Source organism: Salvelinus namaycush, chromosome 5 (assembly GCF_016432855.1).
Source record: "Salvelinus namaycush isolate Seneca chromosome 5, SaNama_1.0, whole genome shotgun sequence".
NCBI classification, from domain to species: Eukaryota; Metazoa; Chordata; class Actinopteri; order Salmoniformes; family Salmonidae; genus Salvelinus; species Salvelinus namaycush.
Genome location: NC_052311.1, coordinates 58,581,619 through 58,603,338, shown reverse-complemented (window position 1 = coordinate 58,603,338; position 21,720 = coordinate 58,581,619). Strand labels below are relative to the sequence as shown.

At 47.1% G+C, this 21,720-nt stretch overlaps 1 protein-coding gene across 1 annotated transcript in view; it reads right to left on the bottom strand.

Moving 5' to 3' along the window:
* LOC120047213 (IgGFc-binding protein-like) overlaps positions 1–21,720 on the bottom strand; it is a 43,144-nt gene that overhangs the window by 6,243 nt on the left and 15,181 nt on the right. Inside the window, exons 4-32 of the mRNA XM_038992744.1 lie at positions 21,227–21,567; positions 20,537–21,110; positions 19,840–20,378; positions 19,107–19,677; positions 18,417–18,952; positions 17,815–18,262; positions 17,361–17,557; positions 16,975–17,113; positions 16,501–16,826; positions 15,809–16,382; positions 15,112–15,716; positions 14,379–14,949; positions 13,689–14,224; positions 13,088–13,535; positions 12,634–12,830; positions 12,248–12,386; positions 11,774–12,099; positions 11,082–11,655; positions 10,385–10,923; positions 9,652–10,222; positions 8,962–9,497; positions 8,361–8,808; positions 7,907–8,103; positions 7,102–7,240; positions 6,626–6,954; positions 5,930–6,503; positions 5,195–5,796; positions 4,520–5,081; positions 4,012–4,331 (exon numbers count right to left, since the gene is read on the bottom strand). Coding sequence (XP_038848672.1) covers positions 4,012–4,331; positions 4,520–5,081; positions 5,195–5,796; positions 5,930–6,503; positions 6,626–6,954; positions 7,102–7,240; positions 7,907–8,103; positions 8,361–8,808; positions 8,962–9,497; positions 9,652–10,222; positions 10,385–10,923; positions 11,082–11,655; positions 11,774–12,099; positions 12,248–12,386; positions 12,634–12,830; positions 13,088–13,535; positions 13,689–14,224; positions 14,379–14,949; positions 15,112–15,716; positions 15,809–16,382; positions 16,501–16,826; positions 16,975–17,113; positions 17,361–17,557; positions 17,815–18,262; positions 18,417–18,952; positions 19,107–19,677; positions 19,840–20,378; positions 20,537–21,110; positions 21,227–21,567 — 12,458 coding nt within the window. The remainder of the gene's footprint in view (positions 1–4,011; positions 4,332–4,519; positions 5,082–5,194; positions 5,797–5,929; positions 6,504–6,625; positions 6,955–7,101; positions 7,241–7,906; positions 8,104–8,360; positions 8,809–8,961; positions 9,498–9,651; positions 10,223–10,384; positions 10,924–11,081; positions 11,656–11,773; positions 12,100–12,247; positions 12,387–12,633; positions 12,831–13,087; positions 13,536–13,688; positions 14,225–14,378; positions 14,950–15,111; positions 15,717–15,808; positions 16,383–16,500; positions 16,827–16,974; positions 17,114–17,360; positions 17,558–17,814; positions 18,263–18,416; positions 18,953–19,106; positions 19,678–19,839; positions 20,379–20,536; positions 21,111–21,226; positions 21,568–21,720) is intronic.

Below are 21,720 nucleotides of genomic sequence, written 5' to 3'. Positions count from 1 at the left end.
GGCAGGACCACCTCCGATCATCCGAGGAGGAGGACGAGGAGAAGGACGAGGAGAAGGAGGCAACCCCGTGACCAATTCCAGAGCCAGATGCGACCAAGGTCGCCGGGGAATAGGTAGGGGGTGAAGAAGTCCAGAGCTGGGCCGATTGGTACTCTTATTCTGCGCACAAACAGGACAAGCGGCAACAAACCTCCGGGTATCTTTTCCCATGGCAGGCCACCAAAATCGTCTGCGCAGTAGCGCCATAGTCCGAGCAACGCCAGGGTGACAAGCTATCTTGCTGGCGTGGAACCACTGAAGGACAGCAGGACGGACCGACTCAGGCACGAACAACCGACCGGGTGGACCGTTACCGGGGCCGGGCTGCGTCCGAAGGGCCGCCATCACATCCTCCTCAATCCTCCATGTAACGGCTCCCACGACAAAGTTCTGGGGAAGAATCGTCTCAGTCTTGACCCCACTCTCCTCCGTCTTGGAGAACATCTGGGACAAGGCGTCCGCCTTGCCGTTCTTCGACCCAGGTCGGTGGGGAGGAAGTGACAGAGCCTTCTGCTTACTGAACACTTCACCCAAATCGTGATATGTTTCTGGAACCAGGGACAAATCAGGGGGAGCAGACTCACTGACCTGACTGAGAACAGCATGAGAACAGGCAGTCCTAAGGCAGTTAGCATGACACTCAATGCTCCAACTAGTTACCTTACCCGTCACCCAATCAAACGAGGGATTGTGTTCTCTCAGCCAGGGGTAACCAAGAACCAGAGGAACATGGGGCGAAGGCAAAATGAAAAAAGAAATAACCTCTGAATGATTCCCCGACAACAACATCTTAACCGGTTCAGTCCTCGTAGTGATCCGTGCCAAACTACTGCCGTTCAGAGTGGTTGCTTCAATGGCTTCCGGTAATTGTTCCTTGGAAAGCCCCAGCTGTTCCACCAAGTCGGCATCAATAAAGCTGCCATCGGCACCTGAATCGATAAAAGCGTTCATCGCTAAACTCTGATTCTTATTCATGAGGGTCGCAGGAAAACGGGGTCTGACAGGGTTCTTGGAAGGTTGAAACTGGCTCGCTAAAAGTCCTCCCACACTTAGCGAGCCGGGCAGTTTAACGGACGCTGAGGACAAGCGGAGATGTAATGTCCCGAGCTACCACATTAGAGGCAGCTGTTGGTCTCACGTCTACGTTGGCGCTCATCCTTAGTTAACCGGTACCGCCCCACTTGCATGGGTTCAGGATCTGGCGGCAAGACACCTCCACTAATCCCGTGTGGAGAATAATGATCCACACGTTCCGGTCCACCTCCTGACCCGAATGGTAACCGAGTAGCTGATTGATTGGACGGACCCCACTGCTTCTCCCTCCTTCTCTCTCGGACTCTATTATCCACCCGAATAGATAATTTGACCAAACTGTCCAGGTCACTAGGCTCTGGATAGGAGATCAGCTCCTCCTTGAGTTGCTCCGACAACCCCTGGTAAAAAGCCGCTTGTAGTGACTCCTCATTCCACCCACTCTCCACAGCCAATGTCCGGAACTCAATCACAAAGTCTGCCACGCGACGAGCTCCTTGGCGAAGAGAGAACAAACGCTTATCTGCGTCCTTACCTCGGACTGGATGGTCAAAAAGCTTTCTCATCTCTGCCGTGAACTCCTGGTATGACGCCATGCAGGTGTCCTGTTGTTCCCAAACAGCTGAAGCCCATTCCAGAGCTCTACCACGCAGCAGTTCAATAACAAAAGCTATCCTAGCCTTATCTGTGGCGTAAGAGTAGGGCTGCAGATCAAAAACTAAACCACACTGCATAAGAAATGAACGGCATCCTCCCAAATCCCCTTCGTATTTATCAGGCGTCGGAACATTGGGCTCACGGAAGGAAACAGCTCCAGGAGCGGCAGGTGAGAGGGGTGAAGCAGGTGGTGGATGATCCGCCGGCAAACTGAGCCGAGCCTGGATACTCGTCAGACTAGCAGAGAAGTTCTGAACCGAAAACGCTAACTCCTGTAGCGCCGTACTGTGTTGTCCCAATATCTTCTCCTGATTGGAAATGGCATGGCAAACGGAGTCCAGGTCCGCTGGGTTCATGTTTGGCCGGATCGTTCTGTCACGCTTCTTCTACAATTGAACCCAGAAGCAGACTAGGACAAGGAGAGTAGGACGAAGGTGAGTATTTATTTACAAGTTTAAACGTAGTGGTAGAAAGATCCAGGTGGCGGAGCGGGCAGTGGAGGTGAGTTGATGGGAGTGAATAGGCAGATCCAAGGGAGTAACAGAAGCCACCGACGACCAGGCAGGAATGGGGTGAGTGTTCCTGGTGAATGACTGTAGACAGAACAAACGGAGGTAAGTTCAAGGCAAGCAAGACGTACAAAACAACAAAACAAACTCTATCAAACTGGAGGCTGATACGCTGGCACAACATACTGTTCATGGCTAATGATCCGGCAGTGAATGGATGTCAGGTCAGCGCTTATGAAGTGGAGGGGTGATGATCAGGACCAGGTGTGCAGATAGCTGATGGGATACAGGTGCGGGTACTCAGAGATCTTCCAACTAGAAAAAACACTCCAGGACAGAACACAGGCAAAAACAGACTCAGGAAGCGGGATTCGTGACAGAACCATTACCTCATCCAATCTGGAATGCTCTTTAGGTTTTATCACCCAAAGACATCGTAAATATCCTCTGTCAGTGCTATCTCATAGAGGCCCATCCTCAGTGGAACACGCACACACACAATAGTTAACAGAATACTCTATTCTGTCGAATAAAACAACCATTATAATGTAATACAAGCATTATAACATAATCTTACAAGCATTATAACATAATCTTGAAATTTTCCACGACAGTGCATAGCAGCTTTAGCCCTGTAGGAAAGAGAGTTGTATTCCAGAAAATATATAATCAATACAATCTTTGATCCAAGAACATAACACACAGCAGAGCAGTTTGTACTATCTGACCAGCAGTGTCCGTTTGTGGAGGAGTACTGATGTCAACATAAAACATCTATTTAGCTGAAATTACTGTCAAACTTCTGCTGTTTGGAGAGAAAGAAATTCCAATAGCCACAACAATACCATAGCCAAACCACCAAACTGATTTGTGTTATTTTGCAATAACACCCACTGGGCAAAAACTGGTTGAATCAACGTTGTTTCCAAGTAATTTCAACCCCCAAAAATCTATATTATGACATTGAATCAATGTGAAAAACTGATTGAATTTGCAAAAAAGTCATCAATGTAAGGTCATTGTCTTTTTTTCACCAAACTTTTAACCGAAAATCCAATAACATGGTGACACGTGTTGCTGATTTCACGTTGAATTCACATCAGTTGACAACTCAATACCTCACAAGTAATAATTCAAAACTAGACGTTGAACTGACATCTGTGCCCAGTGAGCAGAGGCAGTATATAATATGGCATGGCATAGACAAGATTAATATACTCAACAGTTTTGTTTGAATGAATTACTTGAGAGGTTTTGAGTTACCTGTTATCTGATTAAACCAAAACTGTAGTAATTCCACCATTACTACTAAATGCTGGATAAACAGATGACACAGACTCATTTTGCTGCTATATGTTTATTATTAGACTTTTGAAAGTTGTAAAGGATAGACAGAGATACACGCATACAGAGATAGTCTGATCACAATTATGGGATTATATTTGGATTATAACGAATACAGAGTTCAATAACAATTCCATGCATGAGTACTCATAATCCCTCACAACAGTATATGGTTGGGAATATGTTATCACATACAGAAGGTAATTTGAAGGTAATTTTACTATTTTATGTTGAAATGCTTTAGCCTACAACCTGGACATGAAAGGGAAGTTTTTAAAGGATATTTTAGATCCATGAGATCTTATTTGAAAATTAAAATGTTCTAGCCTCCAAACTTGATATGTACAGGTTTTCCATATTTGTTAAGGAGTTTTTCAATCCATGACTGGTTGTTTGAATCTTTGCTACTGATAATGTAACAGCCCCTGACCCCCTTCACCACCGCACAAGTGGTCTTTGGACCGCAGGGCGCCACCTCACAGGCCATCTCGCCGGAGTTACAGCTGCAGCGGTGGTGGCAGTTCTCCTCCTTATAGAAGACCTCGCCGTTCACAAAGTAGCGACCCTTGTGGTGACAGCCACAGTTCTTCACGTGGACACACTTGTCATCACTCATCAGGAAACCAGGTTTGCATTGACAGCCCTCCCCTGGAGGAGTGGTGCATCCTGGGGCGGAGGTCATGGAGTAGCATGTGGCCGGGCACCCGGAGGCCGAGAGGCTGTAGACACTGTTCTCTGGACAGGGGAGGTCTGAAAACACACAGGGAGAAAGAAAGGTCTGTGGAATCATTTACAATTTTACAGTTTCAGGATTTCATTTAAAATGTAGGGTTTCGAATTTGCAGTCTTATTTTACTGTCCGATTCCTGTTTAAAGAATTTATGAATTGCAACTCATCATAAACCTGAAGAGTAGTGTTAGAAAACCAGAGGACTTACGGCAGAAGTCTTTACTCCTCCAGGCCTCAATTTTCCCTCCTTTCTCCTGACACTCTTCCACATAGTTGGTGATGATGTCACAGGCTGCCGTCAGTAGGCCGTTGTTGAGGATCATGTCATAGATGCAGTCTTCTTTGTACTCATCAGAGTCCACTCTACCATTGCAGTCTCTGAGGGGACCACCCTTATCCACAATGACATCACAGGCGCTGACATATTTGGGCTTTATAAGGGGGATGTCTACAACGGCACAATCTTTGCACTCGTGGGAGCAGCCCGGTACATCAGCTACCCAGTAACTGTTTCCAAACTCCTTGGGACTCATGGGCTTTTTCCCATTGGGCAGAAGCAGGTCGTCATCAGGGTTGTCATTGAGGTTGCCACAGAGACCACAGATGGCGTTGTGGTAGGTGCTCGGGACCTTCACCCTCACCTCGCTGGACCAGTCGAAGGAGACCTTGAGACCGAAATGAGTCTCCAGCACAGCAAAACGTCTGTTTCTGTAGATCTGAACCTCAGTGTTGTTGGAGTAGTATGGCAGAGACGTCAGGACATCGTTCACCTAAAATACAGTCCAGTAAAAATAGAGAGTGGAATGGATACTATTCCGTAAGAGTGTTTTTTTTTCTTCAAAACAGTATATTATACAAAATAGATAGGACCTTTAATACTCACCAGAACTTTGCCGTGATAATCACCTGTGATGGTGTAACTACTTCCCAACACAATGACAGTCACCACCTTGGCGTAAGAGACTCTGGTGCTGCCCCTGTTGTTGTTCTCCAGAGTCACCTCAAAGCTCTCCAGATCGGGATCTTTGGAGCAGACCCCCGCCAGCTTGTAGATACAGTTTCCCTGGAAGTCGAAGCGCTTCCCATCAAAGGTGCGGAAGTGGGGGTCCCCCTGTGCTGAGCAGGTCTTGAAGCTGAGGGGGTAGCAGTCCTGAACCCCGTTGACCACTGCACAGTGCTCACTAGCCTTGCACTTCCTAGGCATACACACCAACTGCTGTGTGGCTCCGTAGCACAAACACTTACTCTGACATGTATTGCCCTCCCAGAAGGTTTCTTCAGGCAGGTAGTAGTGGTCATTGTATGTACAGCCACACCCTGACTCCTTGACGACACAGTGTTCACCACTGAGCACGTAACCCTTATCGCACTGGCAGCCCTCCACACAGACTTTGGAACAGATCTCGGGGACATTGGGAATGGCACAGGTAGCAGGGCAGGCAGTGCCACATTGCTCATAGTGGCTGTGGTATGGGCAAGCCAGGGCTGTTCGAGTTGAGAAAAAACAAACATCACAAATGTAGTCCTAAAACATTCTGCAAATTCATTATACACATTATACACATTTAGGAATGTCTGAGTTCATAAATGTGATGTTTTGTTTTAGCTGAGTACTTACGGCAGTTGGAGGCCTTTCTCCACAGCGGTGAGACTACAACCCCAGCCTGCTGACATTCGGCCACGTAGTTAGCCAAGGCCTCACACAACACCTCCTGACGACCCTCATTCAGACACACATCATAGAGGCAGTCTGAGGCAAACTTCTTCACCTGCACTTTCTTATGACACTGGTGAAATGGGCCCCCTCCATCTGTCATCAAACCACAGTACTGTGGTCCAGTGTAAAGTGCCCGGTCTGCATCTGAGCACGTGGGGCAGTTGCCGTTACAGACATGCCAGCAGAATGGATCACCGTCAGCAATGCTCCAGGATGCCACCCACGCCGTGGTATTTGCCGAAAGCACACCTGTGGGAGTGGTGAAGTCATCTGTTTTGTTACCATTGTAGTTGCCACAAATGCCACCGAGGTTGTCGTAGTAACTGCTGCTGATGGTCACCATGAAGAAGGCGGTCCAGTCAAAAGTGATCTTCAGGCCAACATCTGTCTGGATGGTCCCTTGGATACCAGACTCTGTGATTTGGATGTTGCCAGACTCCAAACTCACAGGGAGGTCAGACCTAATGCCATCAATCTGAGACAAGAGAGAGAGAAGAGGATTTAAAGAGGACTTAAAGTGGATGAAGAGCATAGAAGATTCTTACATTCAACTTCATCATGGAAAATCTGTATCAAATATAACTGGAAGCCACCCACCTCCACTGTCCCTCTTTGGCCAGTGAGAATGGTGATCCTGTGACCACTCAGGTCTATGTTGGCTGATTTGAGGAAGGAGCCTTTGGAGTTGACTCGCAGCTCGTTCTTAGTCTGGATGCTGAACTGAGGCAGGGAGGGATCTTTGCCCGTCGTATTCACCAGAATGTAGGAGCAGGTACCCATGAAGGAGAAGGGCTGGCCATCGAACGTGCTGTAGTGAGGGTCACCGAACAACCAGCAGTAGGCCTTGGACTGGGCCACACATATCGCCTTATTGTTCATCACCACACAGTTCTCTTTCTCACGGCACTCAGTGTCCTCACAGGGGTCTGACAACATGTGCATTAGAAATGTTAACATATCTTGCTCATAGTAATATCAAAATAGAACATCAACAAAGTCCATCATTCTACATCCAAATGTACTAACATAAAGCCATATCTGTTTGGTTTAATTATTATTCATGTATTTTTTACCTGTGCTGTAGCAGTCCATGACTCCATTCTTCATCCCACATTTCTGGCCCTCTTTGCACTGGGAGTTCTTGCAGGTGAACACTCCTGCTGCACAGCTGCAGGTCTCAGAACAGTTGCCCAGCATCACAGACTGGCCAGACTGAAAACCAGCAAGACATCTGTTGGATTCTGGGTTAATCTTGGAACATTGCTATCCTAGAGACTTGTTTTTACATCAGAAGGTAATGGTTATCTGTAGGAGCGAGAGAGCTTTGGAATGTGTCGGGTGTACGGGAGGAAGTCACAGGATTGCTATAGGGGATACGGATGGACATCTGTGGATTAGGCAAATGAGGGGTTGAGGTCAGGTCAGATCCCCTTCAGCGAGAAATTATGGTTTATTACCCCATTACTTCCTCTTCTTGTCGAACAATAATCGATGTAAGGATTGGAGAGAAGGAGGAGTGCCTATATTGGAGTTTATAGACTTGTGGTGGTTGAAACAACTTTTGTCTAATGCAGCTTGATATGATCCTCTGGGCAAAATAAACTTGGTTAAGCATTCATAGTGTCCGTAGAGTTTTTTTACTCTGGGAATTAGAACCTAACACATGTAAATTATATCATGGAGTTTACACTATGGTGGAAACCATAGGATGATTGTAAACAATAAATATTTACCAAGGATAGGGACTGATAATATTATCTGCATTTAGTGTAGAAAAGATATAGGCCTATATTTGTAATAATCACTTTAGGATAACATAGATTTGTTTATATATGATATGGCAATGTATTTGTCAATACACAATAAACCAGTAATCACCTTGTAATAGTGTCCATCAACCACACAGCCACAGTTCTCCAGTAGGACACACTTGCCACCATCAAACACAAATCCGTTGTCACACTGGCAGCCCTCCTGGCATAGTGGGCATTTTGGAGACTCACTGAGAGAGTCACAGGTAGAAGAACAGGTGTCGGCACACAACTCATAGTGACTGTTAGCTGGACACGTCAGAGCTAGAGGACAGATGGAAATGGGAGGAGATGCATGTTATCAAAAAACTTAAATCAGCTTCAGCTTCAATAGTTTTTCAGCAGACCATTAGGTCAGAGAAATATTGCACACTAAGATAAACCAGGATAAGGTAAATTAACTTTAAATATCAAAATTCACTCACGACAAAACTGGTCAGATCTCCAGCTGCTGACAAGTCCACCGGATTCCTGACAGAAAGTCACATATGTCTGTAAGTGGCGGCACAGGGCATCCCCACCCTCTCCCTCCTTCATGCACTCCTCAAAGTGCTCTTGTGGTGGCACCACAGCATGGCATTGGGCAAATGGACCCTTGGTTGACTTTATGATGCTACAAGCCGGTGGGGATTCACTGGTGGGAGGACACTTCAAGCCACCGTCACATCCTGTCTGACATTTGACCCCTTCCTGAACCACCAACCACCCTGCTGCAAACTTCTCCACAGACGGCTCCTGCAGCCCACTGGGCAGCAGGAAGTCATCCTCCTTCTTGTCATTATAGTTCCCACAGAGACCACCGGTAACACCTTTGTAAGTGGATGGAAGATGTATGATGGCGCCAGCAACTGTGTCGTAGGTCACCATCAAGCCAAAGTCTGTTACCACGACAATGTTAATGCCGTTCTGGAAGGCCCTGACCTTTCCATCTCCGAGTGACAGTGGGAGATTTGCTGTTACGTCATCCACCTGTGAAAGGAGAAAAGATTGAAAACATCAGTTTTCTAATCAAGTGTTGCTTTTTAATACTGAAATGAATAGATCAAGACAGAAAACTACCATTATTTCCCATATAACTTTGGGAGACATAGATATCTTGTATTTGTAGGCCTGTATGTCAACCCTCCTGGTGACCATTGCATCATCCATTTTGGTCAACTGCTGCACTGACACAACAAATGGAGCCATCGATCCGTCTTTCTCCACAACCTCTGACATTTTGTACACACAGTCCCCGTGTAGGCTGAAGCAGCTGCCATCGAACGAGTGGAATCTCCTGGCCCCGCTCACATGGCAGGTGCCCGTGCTAATGGGTACACAGGCTTGCACCCCATCTTGGACCTGGCACTTCTCATTGGGACCGCAGGCAAATTTTACATTACACTCCACATCTCCATTCTTGTTACACACACAGCGCTCTTTGCACTGGCCGTTGGGGAAGAACACCTGGCCCATCTGGTAGTACTGGCCTTGGTGAACGCAGCCACATTCAGCCAGCAGCACACACTCGCTGTCGCTCAGTATGAACCCTTCGTCACAGACACATCCCTCAGTGCACAGGGAGTTCTCACAGCTCTCAGGCTCATCGAGGCCACTGCAGGTCTGGGGGCAGCCTGAGGCACACACCTCATAGTGGCTGTTGGCCTTACAGGAAGATGCTACAACACATTAGGTCAAACATGATAGAATTTAATGTTGGAACCAGAAGCTGTTCGCTAGACAAATCACTTCTGACTTATAGTAATGATCAAAATTGTTACAGTAGTTGTTTTGAAATATACATCTGATGAGGTGTGTCTGTGCACTACTTACGACAGAAGCTGTCCGACCTCCACTGTTCCACCTTGGCAGGGGCATCCTGGCAGGCAGTGGTGTAGGTGCTGAGGGCGTTACAGAGGGCAGAGGCATGGCCACGATACAGACACATATCAAACACACAGTCCTCATAGTACTCTCTGGGGTCCACCTTGGCGTGGCAGTGCTTGAACGGACCTTTTTTTTCTGTGATCCTGCCGCAATATTTCCCTGTTTGGTAATCAAGCATCAGGCTGTGGTCACAGGTGGGGCACTTCTTGCCGTCGCAGTCGCTGGAGCAGCCAGGGTCGTTCCCCACTTTCCAGCTGTCCCCGAATACTGTCGGGGTGTTAGCAGGGCTCTTGTCTGGTTTGAGGAGATTGTCGTTCCGTTGGCCATTCCAGTTTCCGCAGAGCCCTCCGATGAGGTCTGAGTAGGAGCTGGGGAGGGTTAGGGAGACGTGGCTGTTCCAGTTGAACTTCAGTGTCAGGCCAAATTTGGTCTTCACCACCCCGAAATACCCACTGCGGAAGATGGACAGTTGACCATCTTCTACATCAAATGGCAAGTTCACATACTGGTTGTTGACCTGGGAAGAGAGAAAGAAACTTGAATGAAACATGAAGGATGATAATGTCCTGATATTTCTTCTTACATTAAGTAGTATAATCATAAAAGCTCATTGACAAAATAAACCCAGAAGGCAATTATGTCATTCATTTGGAATGGATAACATTTTAAGGTAGCTTACCAATACTTTGCCAGGGTTGTCCCTACTCATGATGATGATGTTTTTGAAGACAGTGATGGTGACTGTCTTTGTGTAAGACACTGCCGTGTTCCTCCCCCTATTCTGATTCTTTACAAGCACCTCAAAATGTGTCAGAGATCTGTCGTCTTTGCTGACCAATTTGGAGAGAACGTAAGTACACGTTCCCTGGAAGTCAAACCTCTTGCCATCAAACGTGCGGTAGTGGGGGTCGCCTGAACCTTGGCAGGTGGCATACGATGTTGGGTAGCAATCTCTCTTACCACTCTGCAGGCCACACACCTCTGATTTCTTGCATGCTGTTGCTTTGCATTCAACCTTGGCTGTTCCTGGATTGCATTCACACTGCTTTGTGCATTTGTCATCTTCCCAGAACTTCATTCCTGACGGGTAGTATCGTCCTTCATAAGAGCAGCCACAGCTCTCCTTGGAGATGCATTTGTCTCCACTGAGGACAAAGCCCTTGTTGCATTGACAGGTCTCCACACAGGGTTCCTTGCACTTTGCTTCGGCATCTAGATCTGAACAAGAGGCAGGGCAAGCTGTGCCACACGCCTCGTAATAGCTGTTTGATGGACATTCCAGTGCTGCAAATGTGAAATTAGAAAATATATGTAAATAATAGTGAAAAGTGCAATCTAAAAATCTTTATGAAATGTCTGGAAAGAAAGAAACTCACGGCATCCAGTGATTGTCCTCCACTCAGGGCTAATTTTGACCCCCTCAGCCAAGCAGGCATCATTGTAGCTTTTGATGTTCTCACAGAGGAACTGGTAGATGCCTTTATTGATGCAGACGTCATACACACAGTTGTCCATGAACACGCCTGGGTCCAGGACCTTGTGGCAGCTTGCAAATGGGCCATCTTTTTTGGCCAAGAGACCACATAACTTCTCTCCCTTGTATTTCTGTTGGAGAGTCGGAGTGCAGCTAGGACATTCCCCTTGGCAGTCATCATGACAGAACAAGTCGCCATCTTCAGTTCTCCAGCTCTGGGCAAACTTCACCACTGTGGGTTCCTTGTTACCTTTGGGGTTAGTGAACTCGTCGTTGTGATCCCCGTTGTAGTTCCCACAGAGCCCACCCAGGGTGCGGAAGTAGCTGCTGGGGACAGTGATGTAGAACTTCATGTTCCAGTCGTACATAACCTTCAGGCCAAAGTTTGTCTTCAGAACAGCATAGCTGCCACTATACACCACCGTTAGGTTTCCCCCGGCTAGGGTCACAGGCAGGTAGACATTCTCACCATTCACCTAAGAAAAGATCAATAAGCATATGGAAAAACCACTCAGTTCACCTCCTGGATTGACCAAATTTACCATGGAACCGACCCCAACTCTGATCATTTCCCTCTGGTCTCTTGTTACTTACCTCAACCTTCCCTTTATGCGTGCTGATCACAACAGTCAGCCCATAGACCGTGACTGAGACTTTCCTCACGAAAGACACCCTCTTGTTCCCTCTGTGGTTGTTCTTGGTCAGGACAGTGAACGGGGTGAGACCAGGTTCAGATTTAACAACCGTGGCCATGACGTAAGAGCAGGTGCCCTGGAAGTCAAACCGCTCCCCATCAAAGGTGAGGTAGTGGGGGTCACCCACAGCCCTGCAGGTGGCCTTGGACTGGGCCACACATACCGCCTTATTGTTCATCACCACACAGTTTTCTTTCTCACGGCACTCAGTGTCCTCACAGGGGTCTGACAAAATGTGCATTAGAGATGTTAACATATCTTGCTCATAGTAATATCAAAATAGAACATCAACAAAGTCCATAATTCTACATCCAAATGTACTAACACAAAGCCATATCTGTTTGGTTTAATTATTATTTATTTATTTTTTTACCTGTGCTGTAGCAGTCCATGACTCCATTCTTCATCCCACATTTCTGGCCCTCTTTGCACTGGGAGTTCTTGCAGGTGAACACTCCTGCGGCACAGCTGCAGGTCTCAGAACAGTTGCCCAGGACCACAGACTGGCCAGACTGAAAACCAGCAAAACATGTCAATGATATCATTGAGTGTTTATACTATGGTGGTAACCATTGGATGATTGTAAACAATAGATATTTACCAAGGATAGTGATTGATTATATTATTTCCACTTTATATTTGCATTTAGCGTAGAACAGATATAGGCCTATATTTGTAATAATCACTTTAGGATAACATAGATTTGTTTATATATGATATGGCAATGTATTTGTCAATACACAATAAACCAGTAATCACCTTGTAATAGTGTCCATCAACCACACAGCCACAGTTCTCCAGTAGGACACACTTGCCACCATCAAACACAAAGCCATCGTCACACTGGCAGCCCTCCTGGCATAGTGGGCATTTTGGAGACTCACTGAGAGAGTCACAGGTAGAAGAACAGGTGTCGGCACACAACTCATAGTGACTGTTAGCTGGACACGTCAGAGCTAGAGGACAGATGGAAATGGGAGGAGATGCATGTTATCAAAAAACTTAAATCAGCTTCAGCTTCAATTGTTTTTCAGCAGAGCATTAGGTCAGAGAAATATTGCACACTAAGATAAACCAGGATAAGGTAGATTAACTTTAAATATCAAAATTCACTCACGACAAAACTGGTCGGATCTCCAGCTGCTGACAAGGCCACTGGATTCCTGACAGAAAGTCACATATGTTTGTAAGTGGCGGCACAGGGCATCCCCACCCTCTCCCTCCTTCATGCACTCCTCAAAGTGCTCTTGTGGTGGCACAACAGCATGGCATTGGGCAAATGGACCCTTGGTTGACTTTATGATGCTACAAGCCGGTGGGGGTCCACTGGTGGGAGGACACTTCAAGCCACCGTCACATCCTGTCTGACATTTGACCCCTTCCTGAACCACCAACCACCCTGCTGCAAACTTCTCCACAGACGGCTCCTGCAGCCCACTGGGCAGCAGGAAGTCATCCTCCTTCTTGTCATTATAGTTCCCACAGAGACCACCGGTAACACCTTTGTAAGTGGATGGAAGATGTATGATGGCGCCAGCAACTGTGTCGTAGGTCACCATCAAGCCAAAGTCTGTTACCACGACAATGTTAATGCCGTTCTGGTAGGCCCTGACCTTTCCATCTCCGAGTGACAGTGGGAGATTTGCTGTAACGTCATCCACCTGTGAAAGGAGAAAAGATTGAAAACATCAGTTTTATAATCAAGTGTTGCTTTTTAATACTGAAATGAATAGATCAAGACAGAAAACTACCATTATTTCCCATATAACTTTGGGAGACATAGATATCTTGTATTTGTAGGCCTGTATGTCAACCCTCCTGGTGACTATTGCATCATCCATTTTGGTCAACTGCTGCACTGACACAACAAATGGAGCCATCGATCCGTCTTTCTCCACAACCTCTGACATTTTGTACACACAGTCCCCGTGTAGGCTGAAGCAGCTGCCATCGAACGAGTGGAATCTCCTGGCCCCGCTCACATGGCAGGTGCCCGTGCTAATGGGTACACAGGCCTGCACCCCATCTTGGACCTGGCACTTCTCATTGGGACCGCAGGCAAATTTTACATTACACTCCACATCTCCATTCTTGTTACACACACAGCGCTCTTTGCACTGGCCGTTGGGGAAGAACACCTGGCCCATCTGGTAGTACTGGCCTTGGTGAACGCAGCCACATTCAGCCAGCAGCACACACTCGCTGTCGCTCAGTATGAACCCTTCGTCACAGACACATCCCTCAGTGCACAGGGAGTTCTCACAGCTCTCAGGCTCATCGAGGCCACTGCAGGTCTGGGGGCAGCCTGAGGCACACACCTCATAGTGGCTGTTGGCCTTACAGGAAGATGCTACAACACATTAGGTCAAACATGATAGAATTTAATGTTGGAACCAGAAGCTGTTCGCTAGACAAATCACTTCTGACTTATAGTAATGATCAAAATTGTTACAGTAGTTGTTTTGAAATATACATCTGATGAGGTGTGTCTGTGCACTACTTACGACAGAAGCTGTCCGACCTCCACTGTTCCACCTTGGCAGGGGCATCCTGGCAGGCAGTGGTGTAGGTGCTGAGGGCGTTACAGAGGGCAGAGGCATGGCCACGGTACAGACACATATCAAACACACAGTCCTCATAGTACTCTCTGGGGTCCACCTTGGCGTGGCAGTGCTTGAACGGACCGTTTTTGTCTGTGATCCTGCCGCAATATTTCCCTGTTTGGTAATCAAGCATCAGGCTGTGGTCACAGGTGGGGCACTTCTTGCCGTCGCAGTCGCTGGAGCAGCCAGGGTCGTTCCCCACTTTCCAGCTGTCCCCGAATACTGTCGGGGTGTTAGCAGGGCTCTTGTCTGGTTTGAGGAGATTGTCGTTCCGTTGGCCATTCCAGTTTCCGCAGAGCCCTCCTATGAGGTCTGAGTAGGAGCTGGGGAGGGTTAGGGAGACGTGGCTGTTCCAGTTGAACTTCAGTGTCAGGCCAAATTTGGTCTTCACCACCCCGAAATACCCACTGCGGAAGATGGACAGTTGACCATCTTCTACATCAAATGGCAAGTTCACATACTGGTTGTTGACCTGGGAAGAGAGAAAGAAACTTGAATGAAACATGAAGGATGATAATGTCCTGATATTTCTTCTTACATGAAGTAGTATAATCATAAAAGCTCATTGACAAAATAAACCCAGAAGGCAATTATGTCATTCATTTGGAATGGATAACATTTTAAGGTAGCTTACCAATACTTTGCCAGGGTTGTCCCTACTCATGATGATGATGTTTTTGAAGACAGTGATGGTGACTGTCTTTGTGTAAGACACTGCCGTGTTCCTCCCCCTATTCTGATTCTTTACAAGCACCTCAAAATGTGTCAGAGATCTGTCGTCTTTGCTGACCAATTTGGAGAGAACGTAAGTACACGTTCCCTGGAAGTCAAACCTCTTGCCATCAAACGTGCGGTAGTGGGGGTCGCCTGAACCTTGGCAGGTGGCATACGATGTTGGGTAGCAATCTCTCTTACCACTCTGCAGGCCACACACCTCTGATTTCTTGCATGCTGTTGCTTTGCATTCAACCTTGGCTGTTCCTGGATTGCATTCACACTGCTTTGTGCATTTGTCATCTTCCCAGAACTTCATTCCAGACGGGTAGTATCGTCCTTCATAAGAGCAGCCACAGCTCTCCTTGGAGATGCATTTGTCTCCACTGAGGACAAAGCCCTTGTTGCATTGACAGGTCTCCACACAGGGTTCCTTGCACTTTGCTTCGGCATCTAGATCTGAACAAGAGGCAGGGCAAGCTGTGCCACACGCCTCGTAATAGCTGTTTGACGGACATTCCAGTGCTGCAAATGTGAAATTAGAAAATATATGTAAATAATAGTGAAAAGTGCAATCTAAAAATCTTTATGAAATGTCTGGAAAGAAAGAAACTCACGGCATCCAGTGATTGTCCTCCACTCAGGGCTAATTTTGACCCCCTCAGCCAAGCAGGCATCATTGTAGCTTTTGATGTTCTCACAGAGGAACTGGTAGATGCCTTTATTGATGCAGACGTCATACACACAGTTGTCCATGAACACGCCTGGGTCCAGGACCTTGTGGCAGCTTGCAAATGGGCCATCTTTTTTGTCCAAGAGACCACATAACTTCTCTCCCTTGTATTTCTGTTGGAGAGTCGGAGTGCAGCTAGGACATTCCCCTTGGCAGTCATCATGACAGAACAAGTCGCCATCTTCAGTTCTCCAGCTCTGGGCAAACTTCACCACTGTGGGTTCCTTGTTACCTTTGGGGTTAGTGAACTCGTCGTTGTGATCCCCGTTGTAGTTCCCACAGAGCCCACCCAGGGTGCCGAAGTAGCTGCTGGGGACAGTGATGTAGAACTTCATGTTCCAGTCGTACATAACTTTCAAGCCAAAGTTTGTCTTCAGAACAGCATAGCTGCCACTATACACCACCGTTAGGTTTCCCCTGGCTAGGGTCACAGGCAGGTAGACATTCTCACCATTCACCTAAGAAAAGATCAATAAGCATATGGAAAAACCCCTCAGTTCACCTCCTGGATTGACCAAATTTACCATGGAACCGACCCCAACTCTGATCATTTCCCTCTGGTCTCTTGTTACTTACCTCAACCGTCCCTTTATGCGTGCTGATCACAACAGTCAGCCCATAGACCGTGACTGAGACTTTCCTCACGAAAGACACCCTCTTGTTCCCTCTGTGGTTGTTCTTGGTCAGGACAGTGAACGGGGTGAGACCAGGTTCAGATTTAACAACCGTGGCCATGACATAAGAGCAGGTGCCCTGGAAGTCAAACCGCTCCCCATCAAAGGTGAGGTAGTGGGGGTCACCCACAGCCCTGCAGGTGGCCTTGGACTGGGCCACACATACTGCCTTATTGTTCATCACCACACAGTTTTCTTTCTCACGGCACTCAGTGTCCTCACAGGGGTCTGACAAAATGTGCATTAGAGATGTTAACATATCTTGCTCATAGTAATATCAAAATAGAACATCAACAAAGTCCATAATTCTACATCCAAATGTACTAACACAAAGCCATATCTGTTTGGTTTAATTATTATTTATGTATTGTTTTACCTGTGCTGTAGCAGTCCATGATTCCATTCTTCATCCCACATTTCTGGCCCTCTTTGCACTGGGAGTTCTTGCAGGTGAACACTCCTGCGGCACAGCTGCAGGTCTCAGAACAGTTGCCCAGGATCACAGACTGGCCAGACTGAAAACCAGCAAAACATGTCAATGATATCATTGAGTGTTTATACTATGGTGGTAACCATAGGATGATTGTAAACAATATATATTTACCAAGGATAGTGATTGATTATATTATTTCCACTTTATATTTGCATTTAGCGTAGAACAGATATAGGCCTATATTTGTAATAATCACTTTAGGATAACATAGATTTGTTTATATATGATATGGCAATTTATTTGTCAATACACAATAAACCAGTAATCACCTTGTAATAGTGTCCATCAACCACACAGCCACAGTTCTCCAGTAGGACACACTTGCCACCATCAAACACAAATCCATCGTCACACTGGCAGCCCTCCTGGCATAGTGGGCATTTTGGAGACTCACTGAGAGAGTCACAGGTAGAAGAACAGGTGTCGGCACACAACTCATAGTGACTGTTAGATGGACACGTCAGATCTAGAGGACAGATGGAAATGGGAGGAGATGCATGTTATCAAAAAACTTAAATCAGCTTCAGCTTCAATTGTTTTTCAGCAGAGCATTAGGTCAGAGAAATATTGCACACTAAGATAAACCAGGATAAGGTAGATTAACTTTAAATATCAAAATTCACTCACGACAAAACTGGTCAGATCTCCAGCTGCTGACAAGGCCACCGGATTCCTGACAGAAAGTCACATATGTCTGTAAGTGGCGGCACAGGGCATCCCCACCCTCTCCCTCCTTCATGCACTCCTCAAAGTGCTCTTGTGGTGGCACAACAGCATGGCATTGGGCAAATGGGCCCTTGGTTGACTTTATGATGCTACAAGCCGGTGGGGGTCCACTGGTGGGAGGACACTTCAAGCCACCGTCACATCCTGTCTGACATTTGACCCCTTCCTGAACCACCAACCACCCTGCTGCAAACTTCTCCACAGACGGCTCCTGCAGCCCACTGGGCAGCAGGAAGTCATCCTCCTTCTTGTCATTATAGTTCCCACAGAGACCACCGGTAACACCTTTGTAAGTGGATGGAAGATGTATGATGGCGCCAGCAACTGTGTCGTAGGTCACCATCAAGCCAAAGTCTGTTACCACGACAATGTTAATGCCGTTCTGGTAGGCCCTGACCTTTCCATCTCCGAGTGACAGTGGGAGATTTGCTGTAACGTCATCCACCTGTGAAAGGAGAAAAGATTGTAAACATCAGTTTTTCTAATCAAGTGTTGCTGTTTAATACTGAAATGAATAGATCAAGACAGAAAACTACCATTATTTCCCATATAACTCTGGGAGACATAGATATCTTGTATTTGTAGGCCTGTATGTCAACCCTCCTGGTGACCATTGCATCATCCATTTTGGTCAACTGCTGCACTGACACAACAAATGGAGCCATCGATCCGTCTTTCTCCACAACCTCCGACATTTTGTACACACAGTCCCCGTGTAGGCTGAAGCAGCTGCCATCGAACGAGTGGAATCTCCTGGCCCCGCTCACATGGCAGGTGCCCGTGCTAATGGGTACACAGGCCTGCACCCCGTCTTGGACCTGGCACTTCTCATTGGGACCGCAGGCAAATTTTACATTACACTCCACATCTCCATTCTTGTTACACACACAGCGCTCTTTGCACTGGCCGTTGGGGAAGAACACCTGGCCCATCTGGTAGTACTGGCCTTGGTGAACGCAGCCACATTCAGCCAGCAGCACACACTCGCTGTCGCTCAGTATGAACCCTTCGTCACAGACACATCCCTCAGTGCACAGGGAGTTCTCACAGCTCTCAGGCTCATCGAGGCCACTGCAGGTCTGGGGGCAGCCTGAGGCACACACCTCATAGTGGCTGTTGGCCTTACAGGAAGATGCTACAACACATTAGGTCAAACATGATAGAATTTAATGTTGGAACCAGAAGCTGTTCGCTAGACAAATCACTTCTGACTTATAGTAATGATCAAAATTGTTACAGTAGTTGTTTTGAAATATACATCTGATGAGGTGTGTCTGTGCACTACTTACGACAGAAGCTGTCCGACCTCCACTGTTCCACCTTGGCAGGGGCATCCTGGCAGGCAGTGGTGTAGGTGCTGAGGGCGTTACAGAGGGCAGAGGCATGGCCACGGTACAGACACATATCAAACACACAGTCCTCATAGTACTCTCTGGGGTCCACCTTGGCGTGGCAGTGCTTGAACGGACCGTTTTTGTCTGTGATCCTGCCGCAATATTTCCCTGTTTGGTAATCAAGCATCAGGCTGTGGTCACAGGTGGGGCACTTCTTGCCGTCGCAGTCGCTGGAGCAGCCAGCGTCGTTCCCCACTTTCCAGCTGTCCCCGAATACTGTCGGGGTGTTAGCAGGGCTCTTGTCTGGTTTGAGGAGATTGTCGTTCCGTTGGCCATTCCAGTTTCCGCAGAGCCCTCCGATGAGGTCTGAGTAGGAGCTGGGGAGGGTTAGGGAGACGTGGCTGTTCCAGTTGAACTTCAGTGTCAGGCCAAATTTGGTCTTCACCACCCCGAAATACCCACTGCGGAAGATGGACAGTTGGCCATCTTCTACATCAAATGGCAAGTTCACATACTGGTTGTTGACCTGGGAAGAGAGAAAGAAACTTGAATGAAACATGAAGGATGATAATGTCCTGATATTTCTTCTTACATGAAGTAGTATAATCATAAAAGCTCATTGACAAAATAAACCCAGAAGGCAATTATGTCATTCATTTGGAATGGATAACATTTTAAGGTAGCTTACCAATACTTTGCCAGGGTTGTCCCTACTCATGATGATGATGTTTTTGAAGACAGTGATGGTGACTGTCTTTGTGTAAGACACTGCCGTGTTCCTCCCCCTATTCTGATTCTTTACAAGCACCTCAAAATGTGTCAGAGATCTGTCGTCTTTGCTGACCAATTTGGAGAGAACGTAAGTACACGTTCCCTGGAAGTCAAACCTCTTGCCATCAAACGTGCGGTAGTGGGGGTCGCCTGAACCTTGGCAGGTGGCATACGATGTTGGGTAGCAATCTCTCTTACCACTCTGCAGGCCACACACCTCTGATTTCTTGCATGCTGTTGCTTTGCATTCAACCTTGGCTGTTCCTGGATTGCATTCACACTGCTTTGTGCATTTGTCATCTTCCCAGAACTTCATTCCTGACGGGTAGTATCGTCCTTCATAAGAGCAGCCACAGCTCTCCTTGGAGATGCATTTGTCTCCACTGAGGACAAAGCCCTTGTTGCATTGACAGGTCTCCACACAGGGTTCCTTGCACTTTGCTTCGGCATCTAGATCTGAACAAGAGGCAGGGCAAGCTGTGCCACACGCCTCGTAATAGCTGTTTGATGGACATTCCAGTGCTGCAAATGTGAAATTAGAAAATATATGTAAATAATAGTGAAAAGTGCAATCTAAAAATCTTTATGAAATGTCTGGAAAGAAAGAAACTCACGGCATCCAGTGATTGTCCTCCACTCAGGGCTAATTTTGACCCCCTCAGCCAAGCAGGCATCATTGTAGCTTTTGATGTTCTCACAGAGGAACTGGTAGATGCCTTTATTGATGCAGACGTCATACACACAGTTGTCCATGAACACGCCTGGGTCCAGGACCTTGTGGCAGCTTGCAAATGGGCCATCTTTTTTGGCCAAGAGACCACATAACTTCTCTCCCTTGTATTTCTGTTGGAGAGTCGGAGTGCAGCTAGGACATTCCCCTTGGCAGTCATCATGACAGAACAAGTCGCCATCTTCAGTTCTCCAGCTCTGGGCAAACTTCACCACTGTGGGTTCCTTGTTACCTTTGGGGTTAGTGAACTCGTCGTTGTGATCCCCGTTGTAGTTCCCACAGAGCCCACCCAGGGTGCGGAAGTAGCTGCTGGGGACAGTGATGTAGAACTTCATGTTCCAGTCGTACATAACCTTCAGGCCAAAGTTTGTCTTCAGAACAGCATAGCTGCCACTATACACCACCGTTAGGTTTCCCCTGGCTAGGGTCACAGGTAGGTAGACATTCTCACCATTCACCTAAGAAAAGATCAATAAGCATATGGAAAAACCACTGTTCACCTCCTGGATTGACCAAATTTATCATGGAACCGACCCCAACTCTGATCATTTCCCTCTGGTCTCTTGTTACTTACCTCAACCTTCCCTTTATGCGTGCTGATCACAACAGTCAGCCCATAGACCGTGACTGAGACTTTCCTCACGAAAGACACCCTATTGTTCCCTCTGTGGTTGTTCTTGGTCAGGACAGTGAACGGGATGAGGCCAGGTTCAGATTTAACAACCGTGGCCATGACGTAAGAGCAGGTGCCCTGGAAGTCAAACCGCTCCCCATCAAAGGTGAGGTAGTGGGGGTCACCCACAGCCCTGCACGTTGCTTTGGAGATGTGGACACAAACCCCCTTTGTACATTCTTCCTTTTCTCTGCATTTGACCTTCTCACAGGGGTCTACTGGTGGAGTGGGTGGGGCAGTGCCTGAGGGAGTACAGAAGCAACGTTCAAGACTAATTCTAGTTTTCATGCAGTGCATTTGTTTTGTTGTGTTGCATTGCATTGTGTTGTTTAATAGTTGTCCTATTTAATGAGGGAGGTGTTGAGGTGCAGTTAATAGGCCAGTTAAGTGGATGT